Source organism: Brachyistius frenatus, unplaced genomic scaffold, assembly GCF_029030835.1.
Source record: "Brachyistius frenatus isolate BFR_SWC_R1_liver_20210118 unplaced genomic scaffold, ASM2903083v1 Contig_25, whole genome shotgun sequence".
Taxonomy (NCBI): Eukaryota; Metazoa; Chordata; class Actinopteri; family Embiotocidae; genus Brachyistius; species Brachyistius frenatus.
In genome coordinates this window covers 477,514-501,973 of record NW_027210624.1, presented here as the reverse complement: position 1 = coordinate 501,973, position 24,460 = coordinate 477,514, and the positions used below count along the sequence as shown (strand labels likewise).

General features: G+C 40.1%; 1 protein-coding gene across 1 annotated transcript in view; it reads left to right on the top strand.

Annotated features, from left to right (window-relative positions):
• The window catches only part of LOC138620593 (receptor activity-modifying protein 3-like), a 32,626-nt gene extending 14,289 nt beyond the window's left edge, over window positions 1–18,337 (top strand). Inside the window, exons 2-4 of the mRNA XM_069697937.1 lie at window positions 3,753–3,782; window positions 4,184–4,343; window positions 11,740–18,337. Coding sequence (XP_069554038.1) covers window positions 3,753–3,782; window positions 4,184–4,343; window positions 11,740–11,995 — 446 coding nt within the window. The 3' untranslated portion in view covers window positions 11,996–18,337. The remainder of the gene's footprint in view (window positions 1–3,752; window positions 3,783–4,183; window positions 4,344–11,739) is intronic.
• The last annotated feature ends 6,123 nt before the right edge of the window (window positions 18,338–24,460 follow it).

Genomic DNA, 24,460 nt, shown 5'->3' with positions numbered 1-24,460 from the left:
GATGAAACGATCAATAGCTCACTCATATTTGTCAGTTAAATATGAAACTATAGAGTCAGCAGCTGATTACCTTAGCATAAAAACTGGTTCAATTTTTTATAGCCAAATTATTTCTTTAGATCCAAATATTGGATGTGTGATTGTTTCAGCAAGTTACATTGCCTTAAGTTGCCAAAAAAAAAAAAAAAAAAGAATACTGCTTAAAGTCACTCCTTTGACATTTTATGTGCTTTTTAGGTCCAGTGTGTGGGCTATTGATTTGTCAATCAGTCACACACCAGGATTCAGCAAGCTGCTGAAATTCATACTCATGAATCTCTATATAACCACATCTCTAATGCACACACTTAGTCACTGGTGATGCCTGGACTGTCTGTTTCCTCAGTTCATAAAGCTGATGGAGTGGAAACCTGCCACTGCTGTTGTGCTGAGCTCAGACTGAAGGGAATCCTGCTGCAGGTTCATCAGTTCCTCCAAGCTGGTTGTGTTCATTAATAACTTAGAAGACAAGTCTCCTTGGGAGGTTCATTTGTCAGCAGCATATGAGAATCATATTGTGACAAGAGGAAGAGTGTGAAAGTGTGAAAAGTGTTTGTAAGCTTGTCGAAGCAGAATCCAGAAGCTCAAACACCCACAGAGAAGAGTATAAACTGCACCTGGGAGCTGATTTACAGTGTTTGTTAGCACTTTACGGTAGTGTAGGTCTAAATATGCAATATTAAACCAAAACATATTCAAAGTTTTACATTTAAATGTGTCAAAAACTGCCGTCCACTTCAGGTAGAGGGATTTGAAGCCAGAGCTCACCCAGAGCTGCAATGCTTTTCAAGGTGAAGCTCTTAATCTGCACCTCAAGAAACATGAGAATTGGATCAGATTTTATACATGTTAATTAATTAGATACTAATTTAAAATCTGTATCCCCTTGTCAAGTTTACAAATTCATAAATTACTCAGTTTAGAGATATTCTTGTGTAAATGATCACATTTTTTTACGTTTATCATCACAAGCTCATTACTGCACTCTCTGGTGCTCATTTAAAAAAAAAAAAAGTCAGAACACATGATAAATTATCAAGTGTTTTACCTTCGTGTAATAACTTATAAATGTCTTGACTCTGTCGGCTTTAAATGTTGTTGGAAGCTACCGCAGAGCTTGTACCATCATGGGTGGGCTGTTTTCATGAGGGATATTCGGTTTTGCCACTCAGGATCTCATGTGGTTCAGATGTATTTATGTTGGATGTTACACTCGACATGTTATTTTTGGACTCGTTTGCATGAGGTTTACTGTCAGGAGAAATTAAATGCAAGAACGAGAGGGCTGAAAGCCAAGTCCTGACATCGGAGAGGGAGAACTTTTTCGAGTGCTATGTAAATCGCCATGAAGTTTGATTTGACATATTGATCTGCAGACACTAAGGAATTATCTTTGTGCTCTGATTGCTTCGGGAAATCTTTAAGAAATGATTTTCTGTCTCTTTGTGCATCTTTACAGTTTTGTTTTTCCCTTTTGAACAGAGAGAAGGAAGATTTTATGTCTTTGACTCTGACACCTCTCATGGTTGCAATCAGAGGTGGCGCCCGTCAGTGTATCTCGATCCGGTCTAATCAAGCTGGGATTGACGCTCCTCAGCAGCACAGCGGTCTGTCACTCTCACGGTCACTTTTGTTCTTTGGCATCTTTTTAACTCGGAAATTTCTTGATTGCACGTTGCTTTGCTGAAACTCAAAGAGATTCAGGTCAGTTTTCAGAGTGATTTTTGGAAATCACTGAAAAGAGTCCTCAATGTGAGTTTTTTATTACTCTAACCAAACCTTACTCATAACTCAGGTTTTTATTTAGATCCACTGTTCCGTGGTACTTTGCAGACTTCGGACTGAAAAAGAGTGCTCGTACCACCTTTTTCAGGAGCCCTCTTTCTAGTTAGGAAGATTTTTCTTGCCCTTTCCAAACTGTTTTGACCTCAACTTGAAATGAAATGAGTGTATTAAGGGTCCTGAAAGCCATAAAAAAATTTTAATTCAAGTCATCCCAGTGCAGCTCATATTCAACCTGTCTGGGTGGGTGGGCTTTGCCATAAAACACTGTCTATGAATAGTTCATTAGGATATTTACTATTTTTGGAAAGTGTGCTTATTTGCTTTAAATGAGATCAGTACTTGGCATTTTTACACCTCCGTTTTTGTAACAAAAAAACAAACAAGATGTAGTGTTAATGTGTGAGCATTAGAGGTACATGTGCATGGTTTCCCCTTATTTCCAACCTTTATGCCAAGCTAAGATGTAGCTTTAAGTTTCACATATTTCCAAAATGCTTCCTTTAATGAATCTCTGAACCAAAACACCTTTCTGTTTCTATTTTGTAATTCTCATGAGACTGAAACACAAAATTACAGCACAAGAATCTACTCCACTGATTGTTGTTACTATAAAATTTAGGTCAAACATAAAGCAAAAAGAATCAGATCACATCACAAACATTTCACCTCAAAACATCCATGCTCAAACATGGAAGTGTCTATATTTAGCACCCCAACTTGGTAACAGTCTTTTGTCCCACAGGGCATCTTTCAGACTGATCCCCCACTTTGTAAGTGTGGCACTTCAAAGGGAGATTCACCTTCCTGTGCAGCAGCATGTTTAGCTTTGGTCATTCCTGACAGTGTTGTAGAAAAAACGAGCTGCCGTGTGCAGGATTTTGGATCACAGAACAGGGGGAGGGAAATAAGAGGAGGAAGGGAATTAGAAGTTAGTAAGATGGAGGCACTCAGACACCGACATGTAATTTGTCTGTTTTGTCTCTTTTCTAACTGCTTCAACTCTGCTGCAAAGACTGAAAAGACACAATGGAAATACATAGAAAGCGTACGCTTTCGTCTCCTTCAGTCGTGACAATGCTCACAGAAATATAACGTGCGTACCCTGAATCTGCAGTTGCTTCAAAATAAAAGTCTCCATGTGATTCACCATTGCAAAACTTTTAATGTGAAACAGGAACAGTAGGACATTCAAATATCCTCCACAAATAAGATTCCTATAAAAGGAAATTGCAACAGCACATACATCAGCTCCGTGTGAACATCGTTCCTGTTGGCAGTTTGGTGCTTAAACTCAACAGGCCTTCTTTAAAATGTTTCGAAAGGCCAGCTGTCTATATTGACCTGGTAGTGATCTCAGGCTGCGGTCACCAATGTGTCTTCAAGCAAAGATCCTTTAGCACACTTTGGCACAATGATGATCATTATTTTAATATTTGTATTGGGGAAATAGATGTATATGACCAGAGGTCTCTCATCTCCATCCAGAACAGTTGTCTATTTCAAAACTGATCCAATTACAAACACATGCTGAAGTTATAGGAGGCAAAAGGAGTCAGGACCAACTTCAATTAAAAGACAAAGTGCGGTATCGGAGGTGCTTCACAATAAAAGTGTCACGTCATTTTGCGTTGTTAAAATGCAGCTCTGGATGAATATTCTGCTCTGTGACATTTCAACAAATGCTACGTGATTGATTTTGAAGGTGACAGAAATTGACGGGTCCGCCGTGACTTTTCCTCTGCAGACATCAGCATTCATTCAGGACATGGGCCACAGGTCCATCCAAACAAACATGACATATGTGATCCTGGCAACAACGACAGCTGAGAAGGTCAAAGGTCACGATTGATGCTATAGTGCGCACAGTTAGAAATAAGTCTTTTCCTATTGAATACAAAACTAATTGTTTTCTTTTGTTTTCTTTACAGTCAATGCCTGGATGATGAGAGGGTTGTCAGGTGAGCACATCCGTCCATCCATCCATCTGTCTGTCCATCCATCCATCAATAATAGGAATAATAACTGTATATCAACATCAGGATAAAGTGAAGGCAAATGAGAAAGTCAAAGTGAGACTTATTGAAACAGACATTTCCACGGTTCCCAGAACATAGTAGATAGAAATAAAACTGGTGATGGACAGAACAAAAATTGTAAGTTACAGCGTCATGACAGAACATAATAAGAGAGAGCTCTCATGAGAGGCAGCTCATGAATAACACATGGCCACAAGCCAGACAACCACCAACATCCATCTCTGTCGTGTTTCATTTCAGTTGCTGTTCTCTTTATCTGAAGTCACGCACACAAAGGAGGAAACACGACTTACAAATTCTTTATCTTCTATCCGTCCTCTCAGCCACCGACAGTTTGAACATCGAGCCCACTCCCTCCCGGTCGAGGAGAGCTTGCAATGAGTCCCGTCTGCAGTGGGAGATGGAAGTCTGCGGAGAGGACTTCAAGCGGGACATGGCTCACATAGATCCACAGTACTGGTGTAACCTCACTCACTTCATCAGGTATGTAACACGACCACCAGAGAGGACCAATCACTAACAGCAGCACTCTAGATTCTTTTAATTGACTATTGCCGTGTTCCAAATGGCGTCCCTGTGCACTAACACTCACTATTTTGAGTGCGTAAGTGCATTCACACTGTCGAGTACAGAAACATGCAGTGCACTAGAAGTACCAGGATGATGCACTCAAAACAGTCCAAAAAAGAAGTGTGAAACGCTTTCTGAGGGTGGTCTTAGATGCCATTTTATAAATTATATCGCCGTAGTCAAATAGAGGAAGGATGGTCATTTTCACAAGGGTGAGTTTGGCAGAGTGTGTGAAGGAGGCCTTGTTTCGATACAGGAAACCCGGTCTAGCTGTGACTTTAGCTAGAAGGTTATTGATATGTATATTAAATGAGAGAGATGAGTCCAACCAGAAGTCAAGGTATTTGTAGGAGCTGACAAACTCCAGCTCTGAGCCATAGATGTTGGGGGGGCTGGGGATGATGAGGTTTTTCCAGTCAAACAGCATACATTTGTTTTTTTTGGAGTTGAGGAGCAGATGGAGGTTGTGGAAAGACTGTTGGATGGAGGTGAGGCTTAGTTGAAGAGTGGATACAGCAGAGTGGAGTGAAGGACCAGCTGAATATAAGATGGTATCATCAGCATACAGATGAATCCTGGAATTTACTGCAGCTTTGGCTACATCGTTAATATAAATGGAGAACAAAATAGGGCCTAAGATGGAGCCTTGAGGCATACCTTTAGAGATGGTAAGCTACAGACACTCCCACTCCTTTTTTAAGGAGATGTCAGCACAACAACATCAGAATAACTGTTTGCTTGTTTCCTAAATAAGTTGCTGGTGTTATTTGGTATGAAATGTTTTTCTAAATATTCATTCAGAGAGAAACACATCTCTTTCCCTTCAGAGATTGCTCATAAATTCTTCCTGTTGGCCCATAATGAAGAGCTGATGTTGATGATAGTAGAGAATCCTCTACACACACATCTTAAGAGTTAAATTAAACTGTCTGCTTACATTAATTGGCCGGCGCAGATTTAATTTGACAATGATGAAGTAGGAGATGTGCTGTTGGGAAACTACACTGGAAGCTGCTTTTACAAGTTACCTCAGAGCAAATTTTTCATTTTACAAAAGAAGGCTGTGAAAGAAAAAAGCCATCTGTACGCTGAAAAGCTTCCCACGTTTTTGAAGCTCTTATCTTTATCGCTGAAGTGCTGTTGCCTTCCTGCCTGAGGGCTCTATTTTTGTAGTTTCAGTGAAGCGGCTGTCAATCCTGCGTGGTGGCACTTTGTGAGAAACATCTGGATTGATAGAGAGACTGCAATCTATCTGGGCCTCCTGCGGCTGGTGGGGCGTCGGTGGGCGGGAGAACAGTTGGAGGTTTGCATCCCAAAGCTGGAGCCCACCGACCACCCATGCGCATCTATCTTTATCCAACTTTTTCACCTCATTCCTTACTCTCACCTTTAGCCTCTTACATTCATCTTATTTTTCCACCTTCAATCTTAACTCCAGAGGCACAAGGCGAAGCAGTGAGTTATGAGACCGCTTTCTTGCATAATAACATTCACATGGGAGTCTAAATAATCGTCTGATTCACAGATTTGCTATGACGATTCTGGGAAAAAGACCCACCACCTTCTCAAACTGGTCATTCACTTGCTTTGTTTTAAATTTTTGTTTTTAAAGATTATTTGTCAGAGTTTCTTTTGACTTCCAGCAACACAGGGTTTTATTCGATTACAGGGAAAGGTAAACTGTAGTATAAAGACAAGTGGGGAGGCTGGGACACAAACATATTCAAACAATGACCAACTGCCATCTATTGTTCTGGCTGCCAGTCCTAACTAATAAATCAGTGTATTGTGAAGGCTGTGTAAACTTGTGCTGTGTTGATTACTTTTGCATTTGTTTGTCCATGATTTGAAACAAATAATAACTGATTAGCAAAGAGTGCAATTGTTTGTTAAATTAGTTGTAGGCAGGTGTGAAAACCGAACAAAATGTCAAAGCTATTGGACATAAAACTGTTATAGTCTAAATTCTTACATTAACAATGGATCACATGAGTACTTGTGTGTGGAAAGTGTCACTTGTCATGATGACCTCATTGTTTTGGATTTCTGCTTCACACTCATCAGCGTTGTTTTCAGCTGCCCGGCACCAAAGAGCAGATGGATGAAGGCGGCTAGTGACTGGTGGTAACTAGTGAACGGAGTTTAGCATTTAGCAACTCACAAAGTGCACACAGCCGTACTGACCAAGTGGCAACCAACCGTGACGTCACACATTGGTTTGTGCCATTCTGAAGCCTTGAGTTCAATATTTTGGCTGTTGCCATCTTGGTATTTTGGAGCCAGAAGTGACCATATTTGGACAAACTGGGGTGAAATGAAAGGTGAATCTGACTCGATGTTATTGGAAACCCGATGACACTACGCCCCGCCCACCTATAGCGGAAACCTAACTGAGCCACAGGCCTGTCAATCACCCAGATTAAACACTCCAAAAATGTGGCTTTTTGAGGCCTTCTATCGAATTAATGGTGGGATTATTTTCAGATTTTTGGACCAGCACAGCACTGATCAGAAGGGAATTTAGTAAATGACACCACTAAGACTTGTGAATTTTTTTGTTTTTTTGTTGACTTTGTATTTTTTGAGAGAAGTTGAATTGAAGTCTTTGGAACCTGAGTGTTTTTGGAGCCAACCCCTAGCGGCTCTTTGGTTAAATTACAGTTTGAAGACACCTCTGTAATTGCTTCATTTTTCAGACTTGGAACTGGCTCCAAGCTTTGCTCCATTTATTGCAGGTTTAACAAGTTGTTTATTCTTTAAAAAGGGAAATGAGAGAGAATCGTTAATTTTGTACAACAACGGGTGTTTTTTTTCTTGTTTGTTTGCATCTAAAGTGAAATTTGAGTCCAAATCATGGCTCAGCTGTCGGCTCTGTGCCGTAACCCTGTGCATTGTGAAACTGGACAGTTTCACATTAGAAATTCACAATGGAAAATCAGCCAAAATAAGGGTCAGGCTGGAAATTATCCAGATTTACACTTTACAGATAAATGATGAGTAGTTTAAGTGTGTGTTTGATCAGAGGTACAATTGACTATCTCTTGGAGAGGCACAGATGGACATGTTTTCTCTCTCTCTTTCTCTCTCTTCCCTGCCGGTTCAAAAGAAACATCATAAAACAGGGCTGTAAATCAAGCCTATAAATAGTTGAGTGTGTTTTTGGATCCTTTCATGTGCTGTTTGGGTCTACCTGAAGTGCAGGATGGGTGGTGTAATGTCCGGCCTCTGTTTTTCACATTTTGTTCATACTCCAGTGATACTAAATCTGAAGCATGTATGAAAGAGAACCTCATAAAACTTGAGTGTAAATCTTTCAGTGCTGTCCGACATTAAAAGTGTTTGACAGATAAAGAACTTTTAATCAGAGAGGATTTTGTTGCCAAGCTGTGGTGGGAAACAGTCATGATTTGCTTTTTTAGAAACTTTTGGCTGCATGAGTCGACATTTTTACGAGACAAACAATTCATTTGGGTGTTTTGTGTGCGACACTTCATCTACATGACTGTGGGGATACACTGGCTGTCTCAGCAGCTGTTTACTCTGGAGCCTGGAAGACGGCTATAAGGAGGTGAGGGAGAAAGAGAGAGAGCGAGAAAGGGGAAGGAGGGAAAGCGAAGGCACCAGAGGAACCGGAGAGTGGTGAGGCGGATCGGGCTTGGAGAGCGAGGGGCCTCATGTTTAAACAAGCATTGACCCCTGCAGAGTTTCCTCTATTTGACAAATGAGCCGTGCCTCTCTGCAGTGATTGCTGTTGGCCAAACACTCAGCCAACACGGCTGTTACTGTCTGAAATCAGCTCGTACAAACTTATCGGGCCACTGAAAAGCCTTTAGATGGACCACTGAGAGGCTATGTGTGTACTGTGCGTGCATTTATGCACTTCAATCATTTACTTCTAATAACATATTGATTTTCTGTCCTGAGCTGTTTACAGCTCCAGGAGCTGCCAGGTTTAATTTAGAGCACACAGGAACAGAGGAACAATGGTGCTGCTCTGGACCTTTTAATAATATATATATTCACGACTGTGGACGGTCCCTGTGTGGACCAGATGCTGCTCTAAAGTCATCACAGCTTTTTCCTGCTGCAACTAATGACAAGCAATTAACCATTTACATGAGCAAGCGTCATCGTAAGTGGCTTATGTGGCGATAACACGAGACCGCTGCCAACAACAGTGAGCCAACCAGGCATGAAGGGAGACAACTGTTGATGCTTAAAATCACTGGATGACAACAAACAGCGTAAACTGGTGAAATATTGCTGTTATGTCATTCGCTGCTTTGAGTGAATATGCTCATAAGAAATCAAATTTAAGTCCAAGTTCAGTTTTAAGTTGTATTGAGACAGAAACAAAACAAATCTTGTGACACGTTATGAATTGGAAAGTTGAAAAATTCCTCTGAAAAAGCCTCTAAAATTCAGCTGTTGTTTTGTATGAACGAACAGTAAGCCGAAGAGTCTGTCTTGTTCAACAACACCACAAGAAATAACATAAACGAAGCAGCACTTTCTGAAATTAATCAAAATTGATTTTTGATCATTTGTTCCAACTTTATTGAAAAGTTAGATAGAGCAAACACAAAACATATCTTGGTAAAATTTTAATGAAAAGGTGGAGACCACTTTCCCAATTGCCAATGAATATAAGCAACCTTGCATTTGAGGAATACAAAATGTAGCTGATTTCAGCAATGCTGAAATACTGTATAAACTGTGGGGTCCACTGTCAAAACCACGTATACCTGGGGGTCATCACGTGTATATATATAAAAAAAAAACCCAGTGTATAACAGCATTTAGAAGTATTAATGTGCAGTTTCCCTTCCATTAAACAGATATTATGGGCCGTCCTGCCTTTCAGAGCAACAAACATCCGAATAATTTCATCAGTCTGGATTTCACTTGGAGCTTTGTATTATCTCAGGGGAAGGTATGGAATAACATACTGAGTGAAACATCTTGTTTCGGCATTATAATGTTCAAATTAGACACTAACTGGGCCAGAAGATAAGCTCCCAGCAGCTGCAGCATCTGACTGCACTCAGAAAACATCTGTGTGTGTAATCACATATCTGTCTGTATCTTTGCATGCATGTGTGAGTGACGATATAATATTTGTGTGTGGCTGTTCAGTTATATATCAGCTATGAATCTGTTGCTTTGTATTGCATCTGGGAAATAACTTCAGAAGTCTGCTATTCCCTTATGTCTTGCATGCTGCATTTTTCATCACTGCCTGAAAGCTCTGATACATGATTTTTATTTTCATCTCTTTTTTTCTCCAGCATTCACTCTGCTGTCACTTTCTCATCCTCCTCCATCTTTAAAAAAGATTGGTTCATAAACCCTGACAGAGCAAACCAAACCCTGCTCCTACATTAATCTGAATAACTGCATCAGTGCAGAAATTTCCATAAGAGTTTTACAGTTTCCACTTTGACACGTGCGCTTCTGCTGGTTTATCACTGAGCTCAGATTTGACAGGAAGCTTTTCTCAGCAAAACACTTTTTTATGAGGCATGTGGTACCTATTTGCCCTGCAGCCACTGAGTTATATATATATATAAACACAGTTTTCCCCTCTACAGACAGCAGGGTTCATTTGATTTGCAGCACTTAAGCAAAGGTCATTCAAAACAATGGATCCAGCTTGACGTCAGAGTCTAACTTAAATGACCTGTACAGAGGGCAGCAGGTGGAAACAGTCCCAATTTATGAGATAATCATCACTCCTTCTTCCTGGTTATTGCTGCTGTTTTCGGTTCAAAAATATGTATACTAGTCTTACATAATGGTCTAGAATAGATGATATCGTGTAAGTCAGAGATTGATTGTCATTATACAATATACGATATAGAGTATCAAAGATAAGGCAGTAAAGAACAGTACCGTTTAATTAGTGTCACATCTCTATCAACTATACTAAATGAAATGCTTTCGAGCATTACTGTAATTTCACATTGCATTTCCAACTGTTTATGTTCGAGTACCATTACTGTCATTACTTCAATATTATTAGCTACATTTTTATTTAAATTGGTAGTTTTAAATTGTCATTTTTGCAACTTCTGAAACCTTACAGATAAGTATGTGTTTAATGACTGGGCAAGGGGGCTGCAAGATGTGTTAGATAAGCTAAGACAAGCTGAGCTAGGATAAGTTAAATTCAGTTAAATTGCTGAACTCCATTTTTATTGTACATGTGAATATTGTGTCAGACTTACTTTAACTTTAATTTCATTTTCATATTATTTGCTTTTTATCAACATCTGTGCCACTCATTGTTATATATTTAGATTTGACTGACGTTTTGTAAATAGACGTTTCTGTATTACGTCGTCTGCAGCTGTGTAAATGTTTTTTGGTTAGCTGAGCTTAGTTTAGTGATTACAAACAGAACATGACTCTGATTCTGTCCGCATGTCACAAAGTCCCTCTAAGATGTCAGTAATTAACACGTCATACAGAAGTGCAAAAGAGACCAGGCACAGTTTTCAGAAGCACAGACACGAGGGTATACTTAATCTGGAAGAAAAAGAGCTTTTCCAAACTGTCAAACTGTTTGTTTGCAGTTTTGCTGCAGCGAATGACGTGACAGCACCCGGCTGCCAGTTTAACACGGATTTAACACAGTTTAGGGGTGCTGTGCTCAGTTCACTGAGGGGTAACACAGTCCATCTTACCAGGTCTGTCGTCACTGTATATTTAAAAATTCCAAAATGCCATAGTCCAGAGCCTAAAATCCAAGAGATGGAAACAAGACAAGAAAGAAACCATTGTGAGAAGGCTGTTGCTCAATTTACTGTGAGAATACCAACAGCTTGAATCTGGAGGATAGAGAATGCAAGGATGGAGAAAGACAGATTAAGACTGGCTGCATATATTCATCAAAGCACAGCTCTGAGCCTGAAAAGGTTCAGGACGGCTTTGAACACGCCTGCTGAAGTAGAGGAGGGTAGTGGCCCCAAAAAAGGTAGTAAAAAGCACTATATCCCCAGTCACAATGATGGATTACTCACTGAATCTCAGGTTCATACGAGCTAAACCTCTGTGGAATTTAAATGGTTGCGTGCCCCTCAGAGAACCAGCTCTCTGTAGCAAAAGTAATGTCATTGTGAGTCTTAATAGGAAACTGTCCTCCCCCACGATGATATATATGCTAACAGCTTCACACCGTGAATCGTGTCCATGTTTTAAAATGTATGCTAAAACTGGAAGCCAATGAGATCCAAATTTCATAAATCTACATCTCACTGGTGATTTTCTTCTAATCTTTTCCTTCTCCACCTCCCGTCTGTCTCCACAGTGAGTACCACCTCTTCACCCACTGCACAGAGACTAAGTCCCTCATGGTCGACTGCTACTGGCCCAATCCGCTGGTAGAGAGCTACATCATCCGCATACACAAGCACTTTTTCTCCAACTGCACCATGGATCAGGTGGTGTGGGTTGACCCGCCGGACAACACGCTAACCATCCTCATCCTCATCCCCGTTTTCCTCACCCTGGCCATGATTGTCCTGGTGGTCTGGTGCAGCAAGAGGAGCGATATCCTGGCTTAGGTCACGAAGACCGAAGACGAGGAGGGTCCCGATCTTTGTACTGACTCAGAACTGAACACAACAAAGGAGTGCACCGAGCACTGCTTTTGTTCATCAAATTACCCTTTAAGTGGCACCACAAACCATTTAACTTCTTTTGGAAATGAAGAAAGTAGTGCCTGGTTGCACACAGCAGTACTTTCCTTAATGTTTTAATATATTATAGACATTTTTTCAGATTTTAGACATTGACCTGCTGTCATTCAACATGTTGAACTATAGAAGCAGCAGAATTTGACTTCTGATGTGTTCATGTAGTCAGATTTTAGAGAAATGTATTTATTTGCTTTCTTGCAGACAGTTAGATGAGAAGATGACACCGCTATCGCGTTAATGCAGTGAAAATGAAGCCATGGTCAGCAGCCTGTTAGCTTAGCATAAAGAGAAATACCTATCCTGCATTATGCCAAAGGTTAAAAATCCTTCCAGCAGCACCTCTAAAGCTCCTAATTATTATTATAGAGTTTAATCTCTACAAAAAAACATAAAAAAGTGTTCCTAGACCATAGTTGGGGACAGTTTCTCCTTGAAGTCACAGTCAGATTACCTGATAACTAACATACACCCCATAAAACCACAGTTTGTCACTTTAACAATGGTGTTAAAGCTGCTGGATTAAACAAACACGATCAGATGTGATATTAATACGTTTTTTTGACACCCTCAGACAGAGCCATGCTAGCTGTTTCAAAGGGTTTTCAGTCTTTATGCGAAGCTAACCAGCTGCTGGCTGTAACTTCTTACATAGTTGACTGATCGAACTCTCAACAAAAAAGCAAATAAATCTGTTTCCCGAAATGTTTATGCCTCAAATGTTCTTCTGAGGCATAAAGAATTTCGGCTGTTTGATTTGTCGTCACTTCTTGGGTAACTTGACAAGCAAGACGACTGACCAAATCTTGGACGCAAGCTCATGGATCCAGACTTTGACCTTGAAGCTTCTTGTCAGAGCACTGTTTCACTGCTGAAGGCCAAAGTACCCACCAAGCATCAGAGTCAGTGACTGACCTCCACACCGATGGAAAAATAAGACGTCCCCCCCGAGGACGCTGTTGTTAAATATTTTAACATGATACTGTATGATTGTTTGGCAGGACTGAAAAGAAGCCAAATGTGGACTTAATATTGTTTGAAGGAATATGAAGTTTAGTCTTACTGTTGAGTTACTGAACATACTTTAACCACTGGAAAGGAGACACTTTCCAAAGACACGGCAACACAACCAATCATACACTTTGGGACTTGAATTTCTTGTGTGACTACCTGAGCCTCAGTGGACTGTTTTATAACAGTGTAACTTATCAGATATTGTTGAATAAAATACGGTTAATACTCAGAAAGAGGGGTTCTCAGTGGAAACAAAGAATGATGAAGTGACATTGAGACCTCGTACTGTACAGTTATGCTCTCTCTCTGTGCTGTCTACTGTATCTGCATTGCCTCTCCACCGCTACTTAGACCAGAGATACACACTGATGCTTTAAAGTGAATTTCTTTGGAGAAAGGTTGGATTTAATGTACGCACTTCATTGTTTCTTTTTTTTTAACCGTGTCCAGCAGCCACGACGTAAACTAAACCAAGTATAGCTTTTTTTTTTTAAATGTTCCTTCAAAGGGACATCCATCTCTGTATGTCAGCTCTCACCTTCACACCGTGTCTCACTAAAACTGTTGCCTGTGGAAACTGAAACTCCTCAGCAAAAGAACCTTGATTAAATCTCAAGTCTCTCTTAAAACACATTGGTTGCTCATTTATTATAAGACAAAGCAAGAAAACAGGAAAAAAAACTTTATAACAAAAGTTGTGATGTACTTACTTATCTGTGAATTGATGTTTACGATGTGCAAACCCAAAATGCATCTGCTGCATGTTGGCTTCTGTTTCTTCACAGCCAGTCTAGGAAATATGCCCACCTGCAAAGCTTTTAGTCACTTCATATAAATTGTGTGAAGTGTATTTATTAAACATTTAAACAACAGCAAAAAACTATGTACATGTAAGAGGGACTGTTAGAAGCCTCAGCTTTTTAAAATGTGTGCATTCTGGGATTATGTCTACTGTATTTTTCAGCATCTACCATTAACAGTGAGTTCGCACTGCCTTCCTGCACACAAGGGATTTACAGGAAGCAATGCATACCTTGAATGAGGTGTGCAGTGCTGTGGTGCACTGTCACATCAAACAGTGGAGTTGAACCTGCTGGTCAGCTGCACTGTGGGGAGTTTGCATGTTTTTCCTGTGCATGTGGGATGTCCTGCTTCCTCCCACAGTCAAAAGGTTAATTGGCAATTCTAAATTAGCCGTACGTGTGAATGTGAACGGTTGTCTGTCTTCCTGTGTTGGTCCTGTGAGGGACTGGTGATCTGTCAAGGATGTACCTCGCCTTCACACCCCTGTGACTCTGTTCAGGGTGAAGAAGGTATAGATAATGGATGGCTGCTTTTAGATGATACTGCTATTGTTTCCTGTAATTACAATATACAATCTATCAAATTCAAGTTGAAAAAAAGCTACTTCCTTCAAAGGCAAACCTGCTGTGTAACAATATTGTGATTGGTTCATGCATGCTTACATACACGATGACCTTTGCTGCTAACTTCTTGTCCATTTGCTGAAGACCTTCTTCTAAAAAGTTGAACTGTGTCAAATTATCAGAAATGACGGGGAGCAAAGTCACTGGACAAACAGCTTTGCATTTCCTAGTAGGGCTTCTTCCTTTCCTCATTTTTGAGAATAAAGTAAATCAATGAAATATGTCTGATTAGAGGAAATAATACAAATTTATTTCAGATAAAACATATAGAATTGGAGATATTTAATAAAGACATTTTAAAAGAGACAGAATATTACTTGAAATGTGTGTTATACACAAAGTGGAAAGGTGGTACAGTTATCTCAATCATTCCTCAGCAGAGCTGTCGAGTGATTCATTTGAAGAGTGTGTGTATTGACCTGAAGTGTAAGTGAACCTGTCCCAAATCTCTTCCAAATTTCTACATGGTTTTCTGATAAACTCTGAGCATTGTTTGCATCATTAGGAAATCTCAGCTCATTTTCAACCTTTAGTTTTCCTACTGAAGACACTTCTTAGATTTGTGGTACTTTAGTTCTTTGGTCAAGCGCGGGGATCATGAGAGTGGATCAAGCAGATTCTAAACCTCAAAACAAACCCTCATGTTAAACGTTTTGCATTCACTAAATATCATGATTCATTACAAGGTACAGGTGTTTCCTCTCATGAAACAAATCCACCTCAAGTTTGTCCTCCGAAGACGCCCAGAAGTTGCTCCACCCATCGGAGCGGTGCCAGATTACAAATAAAGTCTGCCTGGTTATTTAATTGCTCTTTTTAATTGATGTTATCTGAGAGGTGTGTAAACAGTGTGTGCATATGACTGAACATCGATCACTGTCAGAAGGAACTGTAATCATTATTAGCCTCGGATCCTGAAGATCTGGTCCTGGAATTATGTATTTTGCAAACATACACAATTAAAACAACTGAAGTCACATCAGAGCTAGAGCTGTGCATGCTGTCCCAGTTTACTTTGTCTCACTGTGATTTAACGATTTTTATTTTTATTGAAGCAGTGAGCTTGAGAACAGACAAATTGGCACAAATACCCCAAACTGCTGACACATCCAATCTCTGATCTATCCAATCTGCAATGTGCCAAAGGAGCATGAAATTAAGTTTTTCTCAACTTTATTAAACCATAGAGATTTACTTCCATGTGCAGCCACATTACAATGAGAAAAGTTTAAGCCTCACAATTTAGCCAGCTAGCGGGCGAGAGACATAATGCAAGAGAAGCAAAGGCGTAAAGACAGATGGAGAATGATGAGACTGTTGGAACATTATAACACATACATTTTAAATTTAAAAGAAAAACTGCATACAACTGAAAAATACAATATATTTTCTATTTTCTTCATCCAACAAAAAAATGACTTGCGTACTTGGCAAAACGTCTGCAAAATGTTACAATTTGTAAACTGAAGGCTTAGAGAAACTTTCGAGTTCTGACGTCGTGAATAAAGCAGGAAGAGGCCGATCATACACACTGTTCTCGTGTTCACGGTAAATACGACCCGATTTGAATGCAGCATTTTTTCACAACAGCACTCAACCAAAGTTCACACAGAGAAGAGTGTGTGTATGCGTGCATTCAAACTTGGACATTATTCTTTCATTAGGACAACAATATTATCTCAGTCCATACAAACAGCGCACAGCTGAGTCCATGTCATGACTTGCTGTGTGTCTGTGTAAACCTCTGAAACAATACAAAGAAAACCAAGCAAGCCGTTTCAAATCTTATCGTTGCATCATGTAAATAAACTCAGGGTCAAACAATGCTGTCATCTCTGTCGGTGGATGATGGTCAATGATGTTGACATTGCTGTCGACACTCAGTCTAATATTCCACTGTGAGGCACAAAGCTGGAATTCTATGACCACAAAACAATCGCAGTATCATTACTGACTCCACCTAAACAAACAAATGGCGAGATATCAGGCAATATTTATTCCAGCTGAAACTGTCCAGGAAACAACCCGAGAGTTTTTTGTTTCTTCTTCGAGGCAAAACAACAGAGTTTGGAAACACAAACAGAGGAGACAATAGTTCACTCTGCGGTGAAGGAGACACAACGCAGTACAGTAGCCCTTAAGGATGGCTTTTCACAAGGCCTTCACGGCCAGCGTCTTGGCGGCAGGAAGGATATTAAAGCTTTTTCCCAGAGTTGACAGAAGAATACAGGGAAGTGGGTTGGCCCAGCGGTTTTGCCCAAAAGCCGTGCGGGAAGTGTGAGAGTGCCACGCTTCCATGCAGACCAGCACTGTTGTGATGGGTGAACTGCTGCACAATGTAACTGAGTTTTCAAGGTTGATGTCAATTTCTAGCATTGTATTAAAGTTATTGTTTCATTGTATTATGGAAACTACTCTTAAAAAAGAACGATCAGCCGAATACATTGTGATGTCAGTCGAACTCGAGACACACACCACCTGATTTGACTGTTATCATCCCACATTTGAAACACTATAAAAGTTTGCTCAGTGCAGATACCGTATGTCAGAATCTCAGGTTTTTCACCTTTAACAAGTACAACTTCCTATTTGATACACATTGGTCTTATTTTCTCAAAACCATGCATGTTATCAACGCATGAGGATGTTCAATATATAAATAGTCCAAAGTTAGTGTCAACTGCTTATGTTGAAATGCCAAATTCCTAACACTTGCATGACAGTAGTGGATAGAAATGAGCAATCTTTTGCAATTTCTTTTTCTGAATTATGTGTTATAATTTCTAATCAAAGCTCATACCTGAGTCTTGTCAGCTGTCATTACTAAATCATAGAACACAGGAGAAGCAAAACATGCATTTTCTTGTGTCCTTTTGGTTGCTACTGTTTTCCTGGTTTACTATTTTATACCCTGTTGTCTTGTCCTCATCCCAACATGTTTAGATAGGAATGGTTCTGTTTCATCTAATGTGTGATCTCTACAGCGGTCATGCGGTCTGTTTTACTTTCATTATTAATGATAAAGTTCTTGTGCTTGTGTCTGTTTTTGTGCAGAGGCCCAAGAGTGGGGAAGTTTTTCTTCACCCACGCAAAACACACAAATAGCACAGACTATATAAACATACGCAAACGGCAGTGTAGTTAATCTGAAAAGATCTTATACTGACTTAAATTCCTTTTCAATTGATGTCTTACAGTAGGAAACGCTACAAACCCAACCCTAGCCAGCGCATCAGCAAATTATCATGAATCACCATGACGAAATCGTTACAAGAGCAGTGGGCCCTCAGAAGTCTGTTCTCACATGTAGCTGAACCACACCACTCACACAAAAAAACACATATACACACACTTTCCCACAGTAAAAAGCTCTGAGGGACATGACCCAAACAGGACATCCTCCCAATCTTTCACCCTCTTGAGATCCCGATCGCCCCTTCCCAACCACCCATTCCCACTTCTTCACTTCTTTCACTGTCAAATGATCGCACTTGTGTCTTTTTCAAATCCCGTCAGCTGCAGTTGTGGTAATTAAACTCCCCTAATTGGTAAATACAGAAGTTTCCCCCATCTTGCAGCCCTTTCTGTCCGTCAGAGCAACGGTAGCCTGAAATGGGTAAAATTTGCATTTTGACAACAGTTATTGAGGTAACTAAGTGATGTAATACATGGCCCTGAAAAACACATGAAAATGATTCTTCTCTCTTAAGTCTGAATGTCTGTATTCTGAACAAAGTGTAAGCATCCAATAAAGTCAAAGTTAAGTCACTTCTGCTAAACGTCTCTGTCTACCTTACATTTAACTGTCTTTCCAAATTTATCAATGTCATCTATGAGATGGCAAATACAACATGAACGCTGCTTCTAATGTACTCAATAAGATTTTTTTTTTTTTTTTTTCCCAGTCCCAGAAGTGTGATGTCCTCATATACTGCACAATAGTTGTAGGAAGATCATTTCACACGCATGACTTTAACACAAAACGGCACTCAACACACAAGTTTAAAAACTCGTGTTTTTTTAGTTCATTAAAGTGAAAGTAAACGCTAATATTTTTCCCACAACGTCCAGCTGCCTCAGATCCTACCGGCCTGGACAGGAAGGGCTTCTGCTTTCTCCAATTTACACAGCATAATATCAACACACATGTACAGAGTGGCGAGGAGCCAAAAGTAGGAGAACGGTCAGCACTATGTATGTCACGGTGCTGCTTCTCTTCCGTGCACAACAGTAGCAGTCTCTGAACTTGTGGATCCACCATCGTAACTGCAACTTTTGAATTCGAACGTCTCATTACAACTCAAATGTTTTAGAACGTTCGAAGGAATGTTCGAATTTTGGATAAAAAGGTGACAGCCCCAGTGTCCGATGCGTCTGCCGTCATGTTTACGTTGAAAGCAGCGGCAACAAACCCTTTGCTGTCTGAAAGCACCTGACTGACCAGAGTCACTTTTAACATTACACGTTATATTTCATTTGTTTGGTTTACACACAACTGAAATGGTTTTACAAGGTTTAATGTGCTGTTATTATTTCTTGCTGACAGCCACCAGCTCCTGGGATACTACCATACGTTCACGATCCAGACTTCTGTGCATCAGAGTTATAATTTTCATCAGATATGATTGAGTGGTTGAAGAACCGTGCTGCAGTTTACAAGACATCTGCAGGTTAACAAGTAGACTGCGATGAGGCTGCCAGACTACAGGACCCACTGCACTCTGCTGTGTAAGAAAAAAAATGATTCTTTTTGTTTTTTGACAGTAAACAATGCTAAATTTGTTGTGGATCATAATCAAACCTAATGATGGTTTCACAAGTGGAAACTGGTTGTTTCATGTGTTGTCGGCAGAGATGTGAGTGGATCATTCGTCTTTAAAATATTGTCGACAGTGGATGATGATGGGTTGCAAATCAGCCCTGTAGCATTTTACATATTGAAAACATGTTGAAAGTATCACATATAAAAAAAATAATAATTTGTGAATCAGTAATCGTATATCACAAAGACGGCTAAATTACTGTGCAAATACAACAAAGACGTAAGAAGTGGGAAGCAGTAGATGTATTTTTGAAGTCTGCAGAGAGCCAGGCTAACTGACTCCCTCCGCTTCAAGCCCTGTAATCTATGCTAAGATATGCTAATCACCTTCTGGCACTAGCTAAGTAGGTACGGCACAAAACTGAGAGTTGTCTTATCATCTACCTCTCAGCCAGAGAGCAAAATGTCAAAAACTCCTCCTTCAATCACATTTTAGTTGCTTTGGACTGAGGAATTGTAGGTAAACAAATTAAACTGTTAGTAGTTGGCAGATATATGTTCAGTACAAACATGTTCTTTGTACTGTACAATGGTGAAAAGCATAATTTAGGCAGCATTACGTGGTGTTAGTTTACTTTCAGGAAACCGGCTTGCAAAAACATCAAACCCACTGCTCCAACGTTTTGCAGCCTCCTGCTTCGTCTTTATTTCTACATCCCCTGAGCTTCCTCCTCACCCGGCGGCGTCGACATGTTTTCTATCCCTCTCTAATCCTCCTTCCTGCTTTCACCTTTCTCATATTTTTCTTCCCCTCCTCATCCTCTCCTTCCCTTTTCCTCCAGTGATCCCTTTGCCCTCCTCCGGCTTGACTCCCCCGTCTCTGGCCAGATTCACCACACAGCTGGATTCTGTCACTCACTTACACACACACACACACACACACACACACACACACACACACACACACACACACACACACACACACACACACACACACACACACACACACACACACACACACACACACACACTCTTGGCAGGAACAGAGCTCTCAGTCTCAGAAATTATTACTAAATTAATTGGTGCCTTGTGATAAGCACGTCCAGTTTTGCAACAGTGTTTTTGTGTCCACATCCAGGCTGGGGGCCACTGTTGGAATTTATTCTTTGCATATAACTTTTGCAACATCTTGCATCATTTTTCCAATCACAGTGTTTAGACAGTCTGGGGACTCGTCCCAAAGATTTGCCTGGATATGTTTCAGATTTAATATTTTTGCAACATCTCCCCTTTGACTATATTGTTTTAACATTTTCTGTCCGTATGGCAGGTTTTATTGCCTCTCCCGTGTCTTCTGTGTCCTCACCGACAAGATTGTGAGGCAGAAATATTCACACTGAGTTTGACACGGCGACTCTCCCCGCTCTGCAATAACCACAGAAAATGTATTTATTACATTTCATATGACTGTAACAATCTGTTCTTGAGTGAAAAGGGAATAGATTGTTTTGAAATAGGTGGCTTTTACATTGTTTGATAATACGTGTTGACAAAAATCAACAACTTGTTTAGAACAGGAAGTCAAATGTAGAAATGATGTAGAAATTTAAATCTGTAAAACTCTACAAGTTGAGATGAGATATGGGATGAGATTAAATTTTTAATGATTCCTGTTTGAAAACTGGGTCATTCATTGCTGCAGTCTGAATCAGATATGGAAAACATCAGACTGAACAGAGCGAGCATAAAGATACAGGCTTATGCTGACTTCCTGTCAGTTTGAGAGAAATCATATTAAATTCTCTACAGACAGATTTACATGTTGTTACTCATGAACAATAATCATTCAGCTTTCAGTCGTTATACACACAGTTTGTGGAAGCTTGTTTGGTCGGACTCTGCTGCATGGGAATGAGAGGAAATATGGGGCTCTTCACGTGACTCAATAAATGTACGTAGCAGAGGCACCGGTATACAATCGATGTTACATTTACTGCCAGACTCGCATCATTCTGTCAAATGTTCATGCAGCGATGCAGTTTATTGAAATGTAAGGAAGTGATTTTTCACAAAATCATTTCCTGATCCATTTTACTTTTTGGGAGTACTGTATTGTACTGCTAAATCATCTATTGTGTCCCAAAGTGGTAAGCAAAGAAACCTCACTAATTTGTTATATTCGAGTTTGATGTAAGATTCATACTCCTGTCTGTATGTTTAATAGGAAGTACAACATACAGTATTTCCATTTACTTGGCATGAAGATTGAAAACAGTGTACTTTGCCCTGCCCAAAGGTACAAAAATGTGCCTCCAGTGTTCTTCAACAAACATCTTCTTTATTGTCCACAAAAGCTCAATAAGGCTGAAAAATATCACTTTGCCCAGCCAAGAAATACGTTGTTGAAATTGAATCATAGTGTCAATCGCACTGGGATGCTAACGAACAAAAAAACAGCTCGTCAACTAAATTAACCTCACAAAAGTTGAATTAACCGACACAAAGTGAGGCAGATGTAGTTGGTAAGCCGGCCAACATGGCTGGACAGCTAACGACGCAGTAGTTGCTTGTGTGTCAGGTGGTGGTGGAAAACGTTACGCATGTTTAACGGGAGATTGTATTCAATCAAACCAAGTTACAGGGTGCAGGAAGAGGCGTTCAGGGCGCAGAGTCACAGGTCAGTGTACCATCAAAAGGATTTTGCAGCTAACTTGGACAGATGCTGGCTAGATGTTTCCCCGTGTTTCAAGTCTTTGTGCTAAGATAAGCTAACTCTCGCCAAGTAATTCATATTTACCACGAAGACATGAGAGTGATGTAAATCTCTTCATCTAAGCAAGAGAGATAATGAATGCGTTTTCATAAATGTTGAACTGTTGCCTTGAGACCAGGCCTCCGAGCGCTGTGCTTTTTATTCTCAGTTTTAAAGATGTAAACTACAAGATCCTCATGAGAAACACATAAATTAGTTCATGAATGACATCAAACTTGTTGGTAGGACGTGTTCTATGTTCTTATAGAGAAGTCTAAGTGCATCTCTGAGGTATTTGCAGCCTCAGAAGTGAGTTTCAGTTTTCCGGTGACGTGGTTTGTGCCTTGTTGTATTCTGGGTGTTGCATCCTGCTGCTGCGAGTACAAAAGTGGATTCAAAGGAGCCTTTTTTCTAAAAGCAGAGTTCCCTCCACCTTCGTCTTCCTGTTTATACCCATACTCACACTTATACACACATACTCACACACTCTCTCTAATGCAAAACCGTACACATACATAATCCCTCTCCTTTTGAAATATGTACAGGGTTTCGCATCATACGTAGAACCCTCATGTACACACACACACACACACACTGGGCATTTTACTATGCATTATTTTATGCTGCATGTTGCTATTACACCATGGTGGTGGCCTACTACGTGATCTCCCATAATGCACCTGTTAACCAGCAGAAGTTTCTGTGACATCACCAGCTTGAAGCTTTTTTTGTTTACATCTAAACAAAGAATAAAAACGAACTCACCGTGGTATTCTGGAGTAGTTCGACTTGTTCGTGCGTCACTAAAGGATTCACTCATTCATATCACACACTTGCCTTTCTGTCGACCCCGAGGCCCGTCTGGCTCCAGGACCGACTGGATCAGAAGGCAGCAGACAGAAATAGAGTGTGAGGGAGGACAAGGATTTAGATGAGTCGCGCAGAAACCAGGAAAATAATCCCATAACAACATATAAGGTTGAGGCTTCAGACTAGATTTGATTTTAAAATGTATCTTTTTTTAATGGCAGAATCATTGTCTGCAAAGACTAAACCCAACATGGTGCCTTTTAGGACATCAAAATATGAAAGCTTTTTACGTTGTACGTTGTTTCTTTCTTTAATTCATTGGTTAGGTTAGGTTAGGTTAGGTAGTTACTTTATTAATCCCAGAGGGGACATTTTTTTTTCGCTACAGCAGCATACAGGAAGCAATAAAATAATAACAGAACAATAGAAAAGCAATAAAATAGCAGTAAAAATATAAAATATAAATATAAAATGCACAGTATATACAGTACAGTATATATATCTATGTATATTATATACAAACAACCAAGAACACAGACAACAGTGTTATTGTTGTGTGATGGATTTTGCCAGAGGTGAGTTATTGTACAGTCTTATTGCGGTCGGCAGGAATGATCTCCTGTATCAGGAATGATCTCCTGTATCAGGAATGATCTCCTGTATCAGGAATGATCTCCTGTATCAGGAATGATCTCCTGTATCTGGAATGATCTCCTGTATTTGTCCTTGTGACAGCGGAGCTGGAGGAGTCTTTTGGAGAAAGTGCTCCTCTGTCCCTGCAGCAGGTGGTTGAGAGGGTGGACAGGATTATCCAATATGTATAATAGTTTGTTCAGCGTCCTCCTCTCCACCACCTTTTCCAGGCTGTCCAGATTGTAGCTGATGATGGAGCCGGCCCTCTTAACCAGTTTGTTAAGTCTGTTGGTGTCACCGGCTCCAATGCTGCTCCCCCCAGCAGGTTTACTAAAGATGTGGGTTTTATTATTTGGACTCATGCAAAATAAGTGTTTAGTCTTGCATAAGTGATTGCTTTTGAACTGGAGCAAACGTCACGCAAGTTCAACTTTTCTCTTTGCGATGCATGTGAAGCATGAAGTAAATCAGCCATTAAATGGAGTCTACTGGAGAAGGCTGGTTCTCTGCATGCCAGCAACTAATGATTAGTTACATTGGGCAATTGATTGATCTATTTATAAAACATCAGAAAATGTCATACATTCAAGATGATGCATTTAAGAGTCTCATTATCTCAGCAAGGTACGCAACAAAACACATCAAATTTGAGACAAATAAACATACATTTTTTGGGCATTTTTTTTCTTGAAACCGAGACGATTATTCAGTTATCAAAATAGCTTAAGTGGTTAATTTTCTTTACAGCTATTAATCAGACAATCGTTGCCGGTATGAAGTGCAGTGGAGCAGAAACTAATCCAGCTGTCACTTCAGGTGCTGCCTGTTTTATTACGCTGTCATAAGAGCCTCATTAAGCGCCTGTTACCAGGCAACCGGAGCTGTTACAAAGTTAGATGGTGAATATATGATGCTTAATACTACTCTGAGTGAGT